Source organism: Strix uralensis, chromosome 5 (genome assembly GCF_047716275.1).
Source record: "Strix uralensis isolate ZFMK-TIS-50842 chromosome 5, bStrUra1, whole genome shotgun sequence".
NCBI lineage: Eukaryota > Metazoa > Chordata > Aves > Strigiformes > Strigidae > Strix > Strix uralensis.
Window position 1 is genome coordinate 14,296,079 of NC_133976.1, and position 19,101 is coordinate 14,315,179.

The 19,101-nt window shown below is 37.9% G+C and overlaps 1 protein-coding gene across 2 annotated transcripts in view; it reads right to left on the bottom strand.

Annotated features, from left to right (window-relative positions):
* The window catches only part of RELN (reelin), a 295,992-nt gene that overhangs the window by 101,792 nt on the left and 175,099 nt on the right, over positions 1-19,101 (bottom strand). For both annotated transcript variants that reach the window (XM_074869921.1, XM_074869920.1), the window contains exons 11-16: positions 15,520-15,665; positions 12,180-12,331; positions 9,092-9,204; positions 7,182-7,390; positions 3,965-4,093; positions 2,713-2,822 (exon numbers count right to left, since the gene is read on the bottom strand). In XM_074869921.1, the coding sequence (XP_074726022.1) occupies positions 2,713-2,822; positions 3,965-4,093; positions 7,182-7,390; positions 9,092-9,204; positions 12,180-12,331; positions 15,520-15,665 (859 nt within the window). The remainder of the gene's footprint in view (positions 1-2,712; positions 2,823-3,964; positions 4,094-7,181; positions 7,391-9,091; positions 9,205-12,179; positions 12,332-15,519; positions 15,666-19,101) is intronic.

Below are 19,101 nucleotides of genomic sequence, written 5' to 3' on the forward strand. Positions count from 1 at the left end.
TAAAATGCACTTGACTGTGTCAAGGATAGCTGGGGATAATATATTATTTAATGGGTAATCTGTGACTTGAGACACTAGTGATGTTTTAATTAGAGATCAGATGATTTGCTATGCGTTGACCATTTTCTTGCCTTCCTTTTTCTTCATCTTTCTTTGGAGATGCAATCCAGTATATATATTAGTACATTCCAATAGCAGTCTTGTAGATTTTAGAAATGTGACACTGCTTCTCTCACTGAAATCCACATACTTAACTTCACTGGACTTACTGGAATTAGAACCTGCCCTGGTATGTCTTAAGTAATATAAAATATCATACACTTTCACTGATTCTTTCAAATTAAAAAGCTTCAAATCATATGCACTCAAAAATACTCCAGAATTGTTTTACGCTTTTGTTTCATCTGCCTATAATGACTCCTAATTGACAGTGTTGATATTATGTGAAAAATATGAAGGATGGAAAGAAGAGCAAATCTCAGTATAATCTACATCTCCTTGCACAACTATAAAGAAAAGCATTCATCAGGGTGTTGCCCAAAGTGGTAACTTGTGGGCAATGTTCTTTCAATACAGTATGATAAACAGGCCTTAACCATGAATAGTGTCATCTTTTCTGTTGAAGAATGCCTATTACTCGGAGTTATCCACTTGCACTGTGACTTTTGGAATGTCATCCAAATAGTCACCAATTTAAAATAATCTATAACAAGCACTACTTATTCCATCTCCTAGTTTTATGATGCTGCCCATCATAGCAGTGTGTCAGTACTCTCTGGCAGACGCACTCTAAATCCCTGTTAGCTACTCCCTGTAACTAACTCCCCATCCGATTTCATGTGATTTCTAGGTTTTCTCACTTTTCAGGGTGCAAAAATTCTGTTCTGTCTGTTTGATTTATTTGTGTCTTTTGAGGTCTTTTTGAGGGGGTGGTAAAAGTAGAAGGGTTAAAGATGTAATGATGTCGTTCAAAATTAAAAAGCTTTATGGAAATTGGCGGTTTTCCAGTGTTTCTAAAAGATGGCCAGCTTCCAGATTTCATTTAAAACTTAATTCACATAAGAAACAGTTGTGAAGCTAAAAGTCAAGAGCGCTGAATTCTTGAAAATCTTCCTCTCTTCAAGAATTTGAGTGGCTTGTCAGTGTTTATCAGTCTTTCCCTACAATACAGAGTAAAGCTTCAGTTTCACTAGTATCTAACAAAGGAGGCATGCAAAACCTCAGAAACATGTTCATCTTTAAGACTTGATTCCCGTATCACGGTTCTACACCTCAAACAAATTTTGGAGCAGGCACTTTTTAGGCAGATGGTTGGTAAAACTTCTTTTGAGATAGTACACACTGGAGCATGCAGCATCCTTTGATGGAATTGTATTTTGTTCTACAAGCAAAGGTAGTGGAAATACATGAATTGTCCATTGATTTTCAAAATCTTGATGTTTTGTTCTGTTGTAAAGGATTTGGATCCTTGAACTGATTTCATCTTGCTTTTTTTCTGTGAACATCTATGAGTGTCTCCAACACTTAGAGTTTGCACTTCGTTAGGTAGCAACTCATCTTTGCAGATACTTACAGACATCTTCTTATATTTATATACCTAAATTTTCCCTTCATTTTACTTTCTTTTTGATGTATGTCATCATCTCTAAAGACAAGCATTAATTACATCCAGAATGTCAAGATGATGCTACTTCCCATTACTATGATCAAGAGAATAATTTTCATTACTTTTTGTGAAAAACTTTCATTTGTGGCATTACCTTATCAGATTCAAAGATTTTGTTTTCAAAACTAGGCATTAGTTTACTTTAAGGATTTTGCAAAATGTAACTATTTACTATTCCCAGACTCCATACCAAAACTTACTGGGAATCACTACAAAATTTCACAGGCTATTCTAAATCTTTAAATTACATACTTCACACACCTAACAAAACAAATTTTGAATGTAGTTTACTTAGTCCCAAATCATTTAAGGTTAATGAGCAAGCTAAAAATTTTGCACCTTCTCATAGTTAGCCCTTTCAGTCATGCTTAATTCTGCATTTCATACATTGTATCTATTTTATCCTGTGTTCTTAAATACTTTTTCTGTGCTTTAAAGTATTTCCTTTCAAGACTGGCCCTGGTTATCCTCTGCATTAAGTTTTATAATTATACAAGTCAATATAAGCTCCTTCACATCCATTTAAAGAACAGGTAGGTGAAAAATAATTTCCTAAAAGGAGAATAGTTCCCTGAAACAGATGGTACTTTCCCCCTGAAGATACTGTAAACAATGCAAAAATTTTGTCAGTGTTTTGGTAGCAGCATTGCTTTATGAAGGTCTTCTATGTCTAGAAGGAAAAATATGTCCCAGATGCTGTAGCTGTTGCTTAGGCTGGCACATTACATGTCCTTAATAGCTCAGTGTAGTACCTATTTATGTAATTAGGACTAAGCAGTCAGAGGAAATGCTGTATTAAGCCTTTGCCACCAATATCTTTTCCTTGAAAGCATTCAATTAAAAGGGAAAAAAAAAGGGTTATTGTCTTTTCAAATAGCAGAATTCCCCTCTAGCTTCAAAATGTGCCTGTTATCAAGTGCAGATGAGAAGAAAAGGAATTTAACTGAAAATCCTTTGACTTGTGTTTGTGGAAAATACGTTTACTTGGAGCAGCATATAAAAATTTACTCTTCTGATGTATCATGATCATGGGTAAGCATACTAACTATTATCGATTGCCCACATATTTCCAAGGATTGGTCCTGTTTGTCTCCATCGAATCCGGGTGTCACTTGTTAATGCAGCATTGGGAAGGGGAATAGTTATTCGGTTCCACCTGAAATACATATAACACAAATACTAGCATTTTACACTGATAGTCATTAAGCAACTGCATATTTTGCAGATGTGTTTACTTTTACTGGGAGCTTTGTGAGCATTTTTAATTCTAAAATCTGCTCAAATGAAGCAGTGAAGTTACTGCGGCTTTAGAAAATACAAATGAAAAAAAAGAATATGGCCAATGATATTTTCATACAATATATGAATGTTAATTATTACATTATAAAACCCAGCCATTTTTTACTCTGTATGAATGCATGAAGTCAGCAAAGACCTTAACTTGCTTTGCTGTAGCAACTGCTCCATCACAATGAATTGCATACTGAATTAAACCTTTCAGTATGACTGAGCTCTGTTTGGTGGAAACCCCTGGGGATGAGAAGAGGGGCATAGAGAATTTGGCCTGCTGTGGTCTGGGCCATCATTCTCATATCATCCACAAGGGCAACACTTCCTACACACATGAGGGGTAATGGTTCCTATGAAAATGGTACAGAAATGGGGGGGTCACCAGATCATAACAATGCTTCAACTACACTTCTCGTAGTCATACCCACTGCTCTGAAGTGTCTGCAGAAGTTGGGATACAGGAGGATACACAGCCAAGGGATTTGTGCTATGCAACAAGATGTCACAGTTCATTTTATGGTGAGAACAGTACCAAAGAGACTTAATAAAGAGAAGGGTTGATATAGGAAAGTGACACTAACAACCATCTCCATCTGCAGAAGTATGCAGGATGTGCTTCATTGTAACACAATGTTGAGATTCTAAGTGAGTAACAGTATCTGAGGATGTAAATATAGCTTTGACTGATGGTTCCTTTGACTAAGAAGAAAACTTTTGTGGCTTTGACAAGGTATAACTTTTCATCTAATTACCAACATGCTGTCCACAGCAGTATTTTTGTAATTTATCAGCGTCAAAAAAATAATATTATACCACAAAAGCATCCCCATATATTTTAAATTTCATTACTGGGCAGCCAGGGAGACCAGAACACTCCTTCCTTGCTGTCCTCAGCTAGTCAAAAATGAAAGATGACATGGGGTTGTGTGCTTTGCTTCTTTCTTCTGTCACCTATAATTCACTTCTCTAATCTTACATCTCAGTTAGCTTTCCAGAGAACACTCTCACCCGCTGTAATTTTCGGAGGCGTAGACAGTGCTGTGGGGGAGGTGAGGCCCAGCACATATCTCAGGCAAACACTCAGTGTGGAGCAGGGACCAAGAGCGACCATGGTTGGTTGAAAATTCCAAGCTGATGCTGATAACACAGTGAAGGAAAGAAAGGGGAAAGACACTGTGAGCCTACCTGGCATACATATGAATGTAGAAGTACCAACATTAAGAAACCACCAAATCTGCTATTCTTAATAACTGATGCTGAAACGTAAAATAATTTTAAGCAGACTTTGAATACAAAAAATCCTGAAAATACAAACATGAAGCAAATCTGAGTGTTTTAAAACCAAAAGGGTAGCCTATAGACTGAGGATTGTTTAAACACCTAGTCCTTGTTTGGCCACCAGCTAACTAGTGTTTTTATGCTGCTGCTGTTAAATGAGCTGATGTTACTCTTATATTTCAGCTAGAAATGGTTTCAAAAATAATGAGGAGAAAACTTGGATTAATCAGAGCTAGACAGTATCATGTGAGCACAGGACGCTTATAACTGCCAGCTGCTAACCATTACATCTTCAGAAGGTGGCAAAAGATCACTAGTTATTTATGCACTGGCTGGCTCTTCCCTTTCATTGCCGACAAATATTAACTTAATTGGACTCCTCAGTCATCTGCCTCCTCAATCCATCATGCCTAAATGGAGATCAGAAAAACGCAATGAAACTGAAAATGGCCAGCCCCCACCAAGGACTGCACTGTGTGCAGGGGACTTGGGGAAGGACACCCTTCCAAGAGCCCTAGTAGCATGCAGAACCCCTGGAGCCATGGGAGCCTCTGTGTTGCCCCACCATAGTGGTCCTTGGAGGCTTTCTCCCCACCTCACAGAGCCTGGGGCTTTCAGTGGTGAGTTTTTGTGAATTTTGTGACATAACCATATGCAAAAAATTCAGATTTGCTTGGAAAAAGGCTGCAGTTCTCTGGTTTCATAGACTAGTAGTAAATGAAACCATCCATGTGCAGATAGTAACATTAAAGAACTGGAAACTCTATGAGATCATCCACTAAGTCTATGACAATGAGTTATTAAACTCATTCTCCCAGAAGTTCATTGACAAGTTCAATTTTCAAAAAATTATTACTAGAATTTTTTCCTTCCCTGTTTCACTGCATATTTTAAAAAAACATTGTTTACAGTCTAGGAGTGTAAGGAAATCCTTAGGTGTCTTACACTCTGAAGACCTTGAAAAAGTAATATAGAAAGTGCTTGATTTATTACAGATTTAGTATTTTACTGAAATACTCTTGTAATTTCCTCAATATAATTAGCTTGTAATATTCTGTTTTATTTTAAGTAATATCAGCGAAACATTATAAAAGTCATAATTCATCACCTCAATACTAAATTACTGGATATAACTTTTCCTTTTCATTATAATTTGCTGACAATATGACTTTATTTAAATGTACCATCACTGTAATATTGTAAGAGTGTATTAAAATGGTTTATGGAGGTTTTGACAATTTATTTCAAATTTAACTGTATTGATACCTTGGAGGGTCATATTTACTGCATATATTCAGTGCGAGTCTCTCACATTTGCAGTAATGAAAGCATTATGAATAATGCTGTAGACCAGGATATGGGAAATGCTGCCATATTTGGGAAATACAGATAGGGATAATGGGGACCTAGTGCTTCTTCTTTTATGAAGCAGCTCACTTCTGCTTCAGAAATAGTTTACACGAAGGAATACTAATCTTTCAAAATATATACTAATCCTTATCACATAACAGACTGAGACAGAGACTTTATATAACATGCTTACAGGCCAGGAGTGTTTACAGGCAAAGTTTCACATTGCATGTAGAAAAATGTTGCTGCTTTCCCTTCCTGTGAGATAGAAGTGCCATGCCTGGATTTTTGCTGCTCCTTGAATTCTGCTGCCCTGCATGACTGCTAGGACTGTCAGTGCTAATGCAGCTCTTTCCAGTTGGAAAAAGATGCTATGGGACATGGATGTGAAAGCATTTACATTCTCTTACTTTAAACTCTTGACTCTGGAAAAATATAAGTAACTTAATCTTCATAAAATATCAGGATAAACAGTCTCGCATGTACATAAGGAAAGAAGGACAGTGGGCAGTTTGGGTTTGGTTCCCCTGTTTGAAGAAGGATGTTAAGAGACTGGAGAGCTGGAACAGAGGATGACCAAGATGTCCGTGGCCTCAAGCACCAAGCTAGGAGAGGCTGAGGAGCCGGCTTGCTCAAACTGGTGCGGAGGGGTGAGCTATGGCAGCCTGTGATGGTGAAGAGGACACTCACAAGGGAGGCAGAGCCAAACTCTCCTCAGTACTGGCAGGCACAGTATAAAGGGCAATGGCCATAAAGACATGGCTTCAGTTTTGTACTGGACATTAGGAAACATTTTTTCACTTGAGCAGGTCACCCAGAGAGGTAGTACAATATCCATCCATGGAGATTTTCAAGTCATGGATAGGCAAAACCATGGCTGACCTATGCTGGTAACAATCCCACCTGCATCAGCAGGTTTCACTAGATGACCTGTGAAGGTCCCTTCCAACCAACAGTTCTATGATTCCACAAAATATGGGGCAGCAAATGACTCCCTTCTTTCCCTTTCCTTCTCCCCTAACTCCATGGAAAAAATCATGTTGAATGTCCCAATGAAGTGAAGCCAGCAAAAGAGTTCTGTGATGGGTCTATAGACAATGAGGTTCTCACAGTGATGGTCATTAAGATGAGGACTATTTATCACCAGTCTTACAAGAATTAGATATACTTGTGGCATCAGTAATCTCTGGGAGGTCAGCAGGACAGGTTTCTGCTGCTGCCTTTAATACTTTCCCTCTTACCCGGTATTATCTGGTAAATCAGATAATATAATATCAAATATACAGGTAAATCTCATATCCATTAGAAAGTGAAGTAAAAGTTGCTCTGAAATCATAACTATATTTCAGAATAATGGACTAAGAAAATAAAGTTTTGACCTGGAAAGCTATTTAATAGACTCCTTAATGCATGTGAGACATATAAACCTGGGCCTGTGGAGATCAGGAGAAACATTAGCTTCTGAGAAGTTTATATTTGTCATTATTAATTGGTTCTGTCCTTTCTGAGAAAAAAATTTCCAAATACTAATATAAAAGTTATAAAGCAAAATGTACTAGAAAGCTGATAATCAAAAGAGAGATCTCACTGGTTGTACCTGTTACCAGGTTGATAAGTTCCACAACCCAAATTGATGGAGAACTGGATCATGTGAGTCACCGTGGAAGGGAGCACTGGAAGGACGTGGAAGTAATCCACAGCCCAGACATTCCTGTTGTGGCCTTGGTGACTCTTTTGCTTCAGGCAAAACTTGGTTGCAAGAGTCTGCAGGTCCGGACTAATGACAACAGAAACCAAAGATGGAACCTTTAAAAGAAATTAAATCAGGCTTAAATAAAAAAAATAATATTTAAAAAGGTCACAAGGTACTATTTAAAATAGAAAAGCAACTTCAAATGTGCTGAACCAAACATGTGCTCCTTGCTTAATTTCTGTTAACTTTTTTAGCCACCTTTTTCCACAGAAAATCCCAAATAAAAACATTTTATATTATATCATATGCATAGCTATTAACACTCTGGATACCAGTGCTGCTTATCACCTTAGTGGGATCAGATTGTTTGGTTGTAAAGACACTGTAGAAAAGACTGTACCTTCTGTGTTCTGAAAAATACTAGTTTATTTTGTTGGTGCTCAGTTGGTAATTTGTCCTGGAGCTTTTCTGCTCACAGAAGCAAATGCAGGGTAATGGCATGTCTAGTCTGAATACGTGAGAATGGAGTAACAGCATGCGTTCACAGGCATATGTAGGGAGGATGTTATGTTGTTGAAATAAATGAAAGCACTGCTTTACAAAGCTTAGCCTTTGTCCTAAAGCAACGTAATTAGACCTTTATTATGTCAAGAGAGGATGTCAGCTTTAAAACTGCTTGTTTTAAAAAAAAATCCACAATGAATTTAGTGTAATTTCAGATCCTATCTCTCTCTCCAAGTTCCCCAATTAATTTTTTATTATTTTACAATTACAGTTTCCTTAGTTTTAAAAAAGTTCTACCCTGTGTTTCACACAGAAGCAGGGGAGGAGGGAAGCCATGCACAATGAAACAATGCAAGTGACTCAACCAAACTCAGGCCAAACCATACTGTAAACATTTGCTCTCTGAATGCTAGTGTTACAGTGAAAATACACACAGACCTGTGCTTGAAATCAGCTGCATCTTTATCACCAAATTTCCCACACACTGTATAAGCATACTGCATTTCAATCTCTAGCGCATCCATGTGTATATGTATTACATATCAACTTTTGCTGGGTTTTTTTAAAGCAGCAGAATAAGGACACCTCAGGGCTGGGTTACTCAGTGTAGACATGGTCTAAGTTCTTTCTTGCCCTAGACAGGAAAGATCCTGACAGCAAGCTCAAGGTCCTTATTGTCCTGCCTGAGAGTGGTGGATGTTGTTGGAAGGAGGCTGATAAGCAGAGGAGACGCTGCCTGTGCACATTGCCAGCAACCACCTCCTATGGCTGAGGTCATGCCCGCATCCCTGTGGACCCTCTAAGAGGGCACACAACTGTATTTAAAATGGAATGAATAAGTGTAAAATGTGAAATTTCCTTCACTGGGTGTGGGAAAGAAATTCAGGCATTTCTGAATCACTTTTCTCCCAGCCACTGATCCCACCATGACTGATGCTCTCAGGATATAGCTCCTGAGTATCAAACCATGGGTAGCAGGAGCCTGAGTGGAGACAGGAGTAGTTATTTGTGAGGAGATGTAATCATTAAAGTTTTCAGCTGATAGCTGAAAATTTTTGCCCATTGCCCATTTGTCTGTTATCCTAACACTAGCCAACACACCAGTCTTGCTTGGGGTGGAGTAATCAGCAATAACTGCAGAGCTGTGTTGCAAAGACACCCTATCACTGGAAGATCTGCACACGACTTATGTGCTTGGGAAGGTCATGCTTGACTGTCCCTGTGGAATTCAACATACAACATTGATGTGATGGCTTGAAAATAGATTGATCTATCCATCCCATCCACCTACTTTGTTTAAGACAATTTACCTTGTAAGCAGCATAGGTCAGGGTATCAAGAGGTATGTGTTCCCTTCTGCCTTCAATTTTGGCATAAAGTATGACATCATTTTCATGGGATTCTCCAGAATCACAGGTTCCCCCTGTACAATACACATTTGAGGGAGAAAAAAATTAATTGAAGCCCTTATTGTTGGAAAGTGGAATCATATTATGCAGCCATATTTATGAAAGTAATTACAACCAGATGCTTTTAAACTTAGGATACGAAACTAAAAAACACCAGCCCTAAGGACACAGTGTATAAGAACTATTTGATCAGATACACCATGCCAGAGACCAAGGAGGCTGACAATTATGAAAACCTCAAGTACCTCTCTTAATCATCTTATCAAAACAATTTTAAAAGAAAATGCTCTGCCTAAAGCAATACTTCTATCCGTATGTTTTAAATCCTATTTATATAGAAATATTCTGCTTTTTGAGTTCTTGTCAGTAAACTGTTACTTAGTACTCACACTCCATGCAGCCACACACATTGTGTGTGAGGACCTCTTAAATACTTCTCAGCTGATAGTTTGGAACTTTTCTTGGTAGGAAATGAGGAAAACTGCTGTGTACCTTATTTGTTGTGCTGTTTCTTCTACTGTCTACACTATATCCTAAAAAGGATGGATGGAATCTATTGTATCACACAAAACATGTGTGATATAGTTGCCTCACTGGTACGGGGCAGCATTTGAAATATCTTCACATTGGTAGAACCCCAAACACTTATTAACCTTTTCTGAAAGAGCAGATGTATTGGCAAATAAGAGCATTAAGCTCTGCATTACAGTTACAAGACAGACATCATCACACTAGATTGGTGTTCTGGAAAAAAGTTTTTAAAATAAAGTATCTGTATTTGAAACAGGAAACATAATTTCCCTGTACACTATGGGTACTGGAGGTATTTAAAAAAAAAAAAACAACAGAAAAAACCAGGATGAGGAAGCTTCTTTGAAAAGTCTGTGAAGTAGAAAAGTTACATATGTGAAACACTTTCTCTGTTTTTTTTTGCTACAGATGACAGTTCTTGGAATGGACTAGGCAAAGCAGCCCAGAGAACTAGATAAGATGTGCATTTTTGATATGTATTATACTGTAATAAGGAATATCCACATGTCCTTTCAAGTTCTCTGCTTGCCTGAATGTTTAAACTATTATTTAATTTACAAGTACATACAGAATACATTTTTCAAGCGACATCCCACTATCCTCTGTGCCTGCATGTGCTGACAACTTCTCTCCTAAGTTCAGAAGGTTGAGCAAATTTCTTTCCTGTTTCTCTTGCAGGTGTTGTAATGCTTGGAAGAACTGGGAAAAAGCATCCTCTTTTTCCTGTGCTTTACTGGTAATTCATGTAACACAGAGATGTGCAACAATTTAGGACAACAACATGAGGTCTTCCACTCACTAAATGAAGTGTGTTTTTTCTTGTTGATTCAGGAGGTTGCTTGTGGAGGTCACAAGTTTAGTCTCTGCTTCCTCCTTTATTATTCTATTATTCTCTACTTTAAGCAAAAAACCTCACCTCCTCTAAACACGATGTTGAGAGAATAACTTCACGCAATTTCCTGTGCAAAATAAAAGTTCTGGAAAAACACTGTGAGGTACTGAGTGATAACCACCATGTTTGTAAGGTTTTTTGTCTGTTGCAACATTAAACTAGTGCAGTTGCACTGACAACAACAGTGGGGAGGGGAGATAACAGGATAGGTTTGGTCTTGGCTGCTTTCTTAGTCCTGGTAAATGACTAAGTTGCACTTTGTCCCAGCAGGAAAGGTCCACAGATGATGCTAACACCACATCAGTGCTTTTCATGAGGGATACCACATGTAGGCCATACTTCATCCAAGACTGTAGCAGACTATAGCACACTCTGTGTGAAACTCACTCTGGGTCAATAGGTTAGCAAAGAAAAATGTTTATTAACAGAGTAAGAGCTTTTGAGCAGAAATTATTCTATGGGTTCAACCAGGTAAGACTGTCCCACCTCTGTGCTACTCCTATCTCATCCTCGGGTGCAACTCTGTTGACTCTGATAGATTAACACCAGGGTCTACATGGATATGACTGCGGGAGGATATGACAGATACCTGTAAATCCTCTGTGGTGTGGTAAGGATGACAAAGACATGACTATCTCTTCTAATAATGGAGTAAGGAGCATTGAGTGAAATTAGAAGATACAAGAAGACGCTCCTTCACATGAAGAATTGTTAAACTATGGAGCTGTGGGCACAATAGGCAGGTTCAGTTGATTAAACACTAGTACCAAGGATCATTTTAGACACTGTGGAGGGGCCTGCCTCACCTACCTGCTACTCCAGCAGGCTGTGACTCTCCCCCATGTCCTGGGTTATATCTGCCAGCCTTGTGCTGATGTCTCAGATACACTTGGACACCTCAAGTGGCAACAAAAACTTGTGCTTGTGTAATGAATGCCTGAGGACTGAACAAGAGTGAATCCACACCTATGTGTGCACCAGGTACTTAACCTTCCTTTATATCAACAGAGATCCAACCCATGTAGCCAGTGGAGCCTAGGGAGCTGCCCAGCTAGTCTAGCAGAGCTGTCTCATGGTGAGCTGGATGGGTTTTTCCAGCAATGGTACTGACTGCATCTCCTCTAACTGTAAAGGAAGTTTAGCCACCGATCTTATGGACACACCTTCATGTAACTTCTATATTAAACTGTTTTAACCTGGAGCTAAATGTTTATATCAGCCAAAAAAAATGGCTGGATAAATCCATGGAAGAAAAACACACCAAGGGTTACTAAACCCAGAGTGTTCTGTCCAGTTCAAAAAGGTTTTCATCTGCAAGTCAGCGTCATCTGGGACAATATTTTTGGGAGGCCTGTTTATGTGCCCACCATGTTTGTGCACCTCTGTAGGCATCCAGAAGGGTGGACTCTCATCTGACTGACAGTGGTCAGTCTTACACCCTCAGGCATCACAGTCACAAATAACAGCTATCCTCTTCTGAGGAGTAATTAAAATAGTTCTATGCACACTGCACAATTTAAATCTCACATGTTCACATGTTGTATTACATTAGGAATATATACTCACCCATACTGAAATAAAATCTTAAGTTCCCATAACCTGTAGTGTCTATGTATGGAGTGCATATTTTCCTTTCTCCATCTCTGAGAAATACCATAGCTGAGCCAGATTCCAGTGTCCCACATTCAGTACCAATGACGGCTCCAAATATGTCCCACCTGGAGAGGTCAACAATAGGTGAAGAATGTGCAGTGGCACATTACTGATAAACTCATAAAAAACTTGTTCTGAGAGTTCATTTGTACACACAAAAGTAGCTGCTTTTACTCTTACAGAGGACAACAAAATGCATTTTCAAATACGATTCCTATGACGTTACTTACATATTCAATACTAGCTTTTAAACTCAGTTGACTCAAAGCAAAGTTAATGTAAATATTTTCAATAAATTGGCAGAAAAGCATGAATTACCAAAAAAAAGAGGTTTTTAATGAATTCTATTAACAAATATTTAGTGTATTGTTCTATCATCTTCATTATTTTTCTGGCACAAAAATGTTTAAAATATAATTGCATTCCATTTCATTTTGCATAATATAAGGTTTATAGATCAATGAAACTTGAAAAGGCACATGCCCACCATATCTGCTATACAGTCATTAAATATGTAGGTAATAGCTGAAAATGCTCTCTTTTCATCTTTTTGAGCATTTAGGTTAACAGTTTTTAACTAACACATGAACAGAGTATGAAAAAAGACTGCTGTGTTTCTAATATGTGATGATACGATCTTTCTCAGTTTTTCTGTACAACATTTTATCTTATTTTTATTCAGTGATAATTAAAAGAGCTGTTGCAGAATTTTTCAATTAAATATTTTTTCTGAAAATATGTTTTCATCATGAAAGCGTTGGTTTCTTCAAAACTCAATTAAAATATTTTGAAAGATTAGAAACTGTTGAAAACGTGTACATTATTTTGGTCTGGTAAATTATCATTCATGTTGAAGTCTTAATTAATTCATAATAAAGTATTTTAAAATTATAAGGTTGATAAAACAATGAAATTATTTGGAATCACTACATCCTGATAATCCAATCGTTTAACTAGCCATTGTGATTCAGGATGAATGAGAAAACATTGATTTTTCAGAAACCTTTGTGGGAAGGCAGAGCCTTTTCCTGTCCCCTTCCAACAGAAACAATCTCTAGCCGTGATATGCCATATGACAATTTCAAAAACTGTCATTTCAGGAATTTAACAGTCTATTTATCAGTTTAACCATTCCAACTATTTCAAAATGTATTTCTAGGATCTTCCTAAAAGCTGCCAGTTTCCCTATTGACCTAAGCTGTGACAGACCAGTAACGTGCCTGATTGGAAATCCTGATTTTAAACTGTCAGTCATTTACACAGGAATTAGCAAGCTTAACATCACTGAAAAGCTTTATGATATAAATATAAATATTTTAATGGAAGCACAGTTTAACCTATCCCCAATTCTGTTGTGCAGACTTTTTAAAGGTAATGTGCAATATAATCAAAACACAATTTTGAAAATGGGTCTCTTGGGCTGAAGACAAGTACAGAATTAAACAGTTGTGCCTACTTTAACTTACACGACAAAATCTCACAATGCTCCATTGATCTTTTGTATGCTCTATTTAGCTCAATTAAAACACTCTCTGTACTGACCCACAAAGCAGCTCGGGGTCATGAATGATGCAGATCATGGATGTTTCCAGGGATCCTCTCCCTTTAGGCAGCATTAGGAATGAAAACTAGGAAGTTCTACAACATTAAAAAAACTGACACTTTAATAGAAATATGTCAACACACTGTCTGTAAGGATAAAGGGAGAAGGAACCTGGGTGATGGCATGACAGAGATGTGGACATTCTTATTTAACATTACATTTGAATTAATTTATACCTCACATGCCTCTTGAAATTCTTCTTTACAAAACAGGTGATAGAATAATATGTGAATCTAAATTAGATCAACTGGACACAGAGGTCCAAAGAAGCAATGTATCTGCTAGAGAGAGAGGCAACCTGGTGTGGAGATCTGTCCACATTTAGGATCAGGCCCTAATTTATGCAATTAAAGAGAAGAAGAATGACAGTGGGAATATGTGTGGTACTAACAACAACAACCTCTATTCATGTAGCCTACTGCTTTAGGTGGGACATGCAAAAAATACCAATCAACTCCATATTAAAAACAACGATAAGCTCCTCTACCCTGACTGTTGAGCTCCTTCAGATGTCTCACCTCTGAGAGCATTTGGTGCAGAGAAAGGTGGTGGGGATCCCTACATGTGAGCTTCCTTTTGCTTTCCCTTGTGAGGGATGCTTTTGCCTTTCTTTTGAGAGCTGACATTACAAAGGGGGCCTGAGACCTTCCTGCAAGCTCTGTCTCAGGTATAAACTGTTTCTGTGACTATCTGAATACAGCAAACCAGTATTTCAAATATAGTTCAAATAACATTCAAAAACATTTCTCTAAGAAGGGATTAAGGAAGTATCAACATTCAGTAGAGACCCATAAATTAACAGTGTATGTTTCTCATTGCCCTGGGGTTACAGCAACTAATTAAATAAATAAAAAATAATCAAGACCACATTGTTGACTATTTTCTTTTTGTCAGAATTTATACACTGAGGTATATAAAATGATACTTCTTTACTAGGACACTTTTTTTTTTTTAAAGTCTCACTCATGTTTTCATAAGAGTAGTAATTTTGCTGTCCTAAATGGTTTCTTTCTTTTCAGTGCCCTTGCAGCAGTCCCTGCTGGGTCCAGCTTTACAGGTACGCTTTGAATCCCAATGTATATATTTAAAGCAAAAATAGTAAATAATCAGCCAGATCCTCAGCTCTTGCACAGCAGGCATGGCCATGCTCTTGGTGAGAGCAGGCTGCTGCTTTAGCTGTCCTGCCTCCACCTCCTCCTCCCCTGGCACTTGCAGGCTTCTGCACAAGCAGGAGCTCTCTTGTGGCAAAACGTGGCTCACAGCAGCAATCCAGAGAGGGATGAATTTCTCAAGGAATTTGATTTCATATGGATATGAGTTTGTTAACAACATTCAGGTGTGAATGAAAAAACAGATCAACATCACGTGTTTCTTCAGAATGATTACGTATTTCACAGGCATGACCTTTTCATTAAAAATGTTGGTGACAGGATGGTCTGGAGACACACTGTTCCTCCTGGACTTTCCAGACTTACTCCTTCCTAAAATCCACAATCACTCGTTATTTACTGTATTGCTATTTATCCCAGTCACAGTCTTCCCTGACAACACAGCAAAGACAAAATGCAATTCTCTGTTTATCCAGTTTCCTTATCCCTGGAGTGATGTTGCACGCCTGCTTAGGGCCCTGCGCAGGTGAGGGGCACTCACCCTTTAGGCTGGCTCTCAAACTCTTCTGCCCACTGCTCCTGGACGTCCTCTGTGGAGAGGTCCACGTCCCTGGTTGTGGCGAAATTGAACTCGCTGCCTTCTGTCCCATGGAAGTAGATGGAGTTTCCATCTGACTGGCAGCTATGCTGTGGACAAAGGGAACACATGGAAGGTGGTGTTACAACAGGTTTGTAGCGTGTCCTGCTCACACACTCTCAGAGCTCAGAGCGAGCTGTACATTATCTAATGACTTACCGATGCCTGAAACAAAATTAAAATAAGAAATGGAGAGTCATCTTTTATCTTTGTTGACCCATCCCCAATCATAACTGTGTCCTTATCTTGTACCTGCTTCCCTACAAATGCACTACAGACCATTGTAAAACTGTGTTTGCATAGAAGGACATATACCATATCTTTGGTTGTTTATTTATATTTTAAACTATTGCCATTATGTCTGGCACATACACAATTGTGTGTACAAATAACTTCAGTAGTATACCAAATATTGCTATGGGTATTTTGTCGGCATAAGAGTTTCATGCTGTGAAACACATCAGATCTCCATGCCTGAATTTTTGTCAGAAGAGGTATTTGTGTGTATAATTGCTATGAATTGCCATACAGTAAACTTTGGGCCAGAAGTGTATGAGTGAAAAGGCTATATTTGCCATATTTAATTTGAATAGCACAACTCCATAGGCAAGTGGCTCTTGTGATACTGGGGTCTCAGGGGTCCTGACGCTGCCCCCAAACCCAGTGTGTCTGCTTTTCCTATTGTATTTCTGTATATACCACCTCAGCAGCATCAAATGAAGTCACATGTCTGCCCCAATATGCACTGACTACCACAACTCTACAGGAGTATAGACCTGGAAGAAACTGCCTGTGAGGAGCACATGAGGCTTACAGTAGAGATTTTCTTCTTTCTCCCATTCTACTTTTGCCTTCTTGTTTATCTGAGAAAATGGTAAAAGTCTGTCAAATCTGTGTGGCTGAAACAGATACTGGAAGCTTCTAAAGATCTACCTGGCCTTAAAGCAAACTGAGATCTTGGCATTTTATTGAATTGTTTGTATTACATCAAATACTGATAAAAGTAATAATTAGCTCAAATGCTTTTTTGGGGGGAAATCTTGGGTGCATTAAAAGTGAAAGCTGAAATAAGAAATGATTAATTAGAACAATTCTGCATGCTTACCACAGTTCAACATCTGAAAAAGAGCTACAGTGATGCCAGATTGCATTGACCTTTTCAGTATCGTCTGTGCAGTGCCCTCTTGTCTCTGAACCCCTTCATAACATGCTGAGGGAAAGTATGACAATTACCTCTTCTGCTTTTAAAAAGGTCATGGTAGTGCCATGTAAGTGAATAATTAAATTTTTAACAAAGGGAAAGAAGTGGAAAGAAATGAAAACTGCCCAGTACATCTTTGTCTATGGGATTTTATGAGTAAAGAAAAAATAACACATTTTTACAGATTCTATAACTCTTCCTTCATTTATCAATGCAAAGAAACCATAACTGAAATTCTTTCATTGATGATTTTCAAGTATGGTTGCCAATAACTTAGCAATGAATTTATATTTCAGAGTGTAATTTGTGACTACATTTCTAGAGGTGTCTACACATTTTTAGAAAAAAATCTGAGTACTTGAAGTCTAATTTTTGTATAGACACTTTCTAGTCTATAGTTGAATGACAACAGCTCTATGTTTATTAGCACTGACTAAATATCACTTAAATAAATAAACACACTATAAAAATGTAAAGACTGTTTTGACTGCTAAAATAAACAAATAGACAAATAGATCCTACTGAGCTAGTTATTACAATTACATACAAGTTTTGGAAAATCCTTTTTAAGCCTTACTTATTTCTCAGGTGCTAAGTTATATGTAAGTATATACTTGATAGTGAGGTATGCAATTAGTAATCTCTTGCTTGATGAAAGACACCCATTAAAATAAACACAAAACAGATACAACCCCATTATCATTTAACATTTGTATGTCCTTCTGCTGTCTAACAGAATATTTACTGAAGTACAGCTGATGGAGTTTCAATTTAGGTTGTCAAGATAAATAAATGGGCAGTTTGGCAAAGGGGTGAATAAGTAATTATTTATACAGTGGTGTATGATCAACCCTTTATGAAAGCTCAAAAGCATCATTTATTTTATTAGTTCTATAAAACTATGTGTTTTTATACACAGCTACACAGTATCTATGAATATTTATTTTATGCATATTTTATGTGTTAATGAACCACACAACGTATGGTTCAAGTCACCTTCTGCTCATGTTAGCTTTGAATCTCATGTGAAACAGCTACGCAGAAGAGAAGTTCAGACTGGGGCTTATTCTACATACCTATGAAACAAGTAATAGAAGCTCATTAAAGAGAGTAGGAAAGGTGCTCAAAACACAGGTATGCTTTTAAAGAAGTTCTGAGGGAAGGCCATAATTTTCTGGTATGTTTTTGCCCCAGTGCCACCATCTGGGACCCTGGACACATGCCCATGGGAGAAGCAGATGAGGATGAGCCCCACTTGCATGAGCCGTGCTGCCCCAGAAAAGGCCAGGGATCCTCTGCTCATGATATCGTCCTCTCTCACCTGTCACATTTCCCTCACGTGTATAATCTTCACACCCCGTTCACACTTTTTTTCCATATTTTTCTTTTCATTTTCCAAGCGGTCGCTATCTGTTGCTGCTTTTACTGCTTTTTTTTCATCTGATGGGCTGCTGAGGGGTGAATAACCTCAAAGAGCACTCAGCCAAATTTTCCAGGAGCAAAAGAAGCTCCACAGGAGATGGTCCCTCACCGGCATCGCCCCCAACTTCCTTGTCAGTCTTGTTCAACATCCAGGAGGCTGCTGAATGTGCTGAATTATTTTGTGGTTTTGTAATAGGGCTTGAACAGATTAGAGACTGAATTGAAATCATCAGACTCATTTTCTCTTGGGTTCAACCCAGGATTTGAATCCAAGCCTTTAGAAATGAAGAACTAAAGTACAATTTACATACTGTGTTGCCTCTTTCCCAAATTAAAGGTTTTACAATTGCAGTGGTAGTCTGTATACTTCCAGTATTTAAGGACTGAATTTTATGGGTCTTTTTTTTTTTTTTCTGCTGTTCTAAAGTGATAAAACTTGTGGAATGAACATGTTATTAAATTTGTTCACTGTTTCATTTTTATTTACACTTAAATGATTTATAAGATAAGAACAAATAGGCTTGTTGTGCAAATTTTTTTAACTAAAAAGACCAAATGACAGCAACTTGTAGGATATTTCTCCTTGTTACCATGGAAGCACCAACTGTAGGTCCAGAACTGAAGCAGTGTTTTAATTTTATTTAAAAGAGATTAAAAGCATGTGGAACATCTAGTGTGTCCTTACGCAAATTAGAACACTGAAAATCTAACTAATTTGTGAGAAAAAATTAATTTAGAGAATAAATCCTTTGACAAATCTGATAACCTTCATTAAACAAAGCTTTCTCCCAAATCACCTACATAATAGAGCATAGGACACTTGCAGGCACTTGAATGGAGCCACTTCACAACAGTAGCTATTT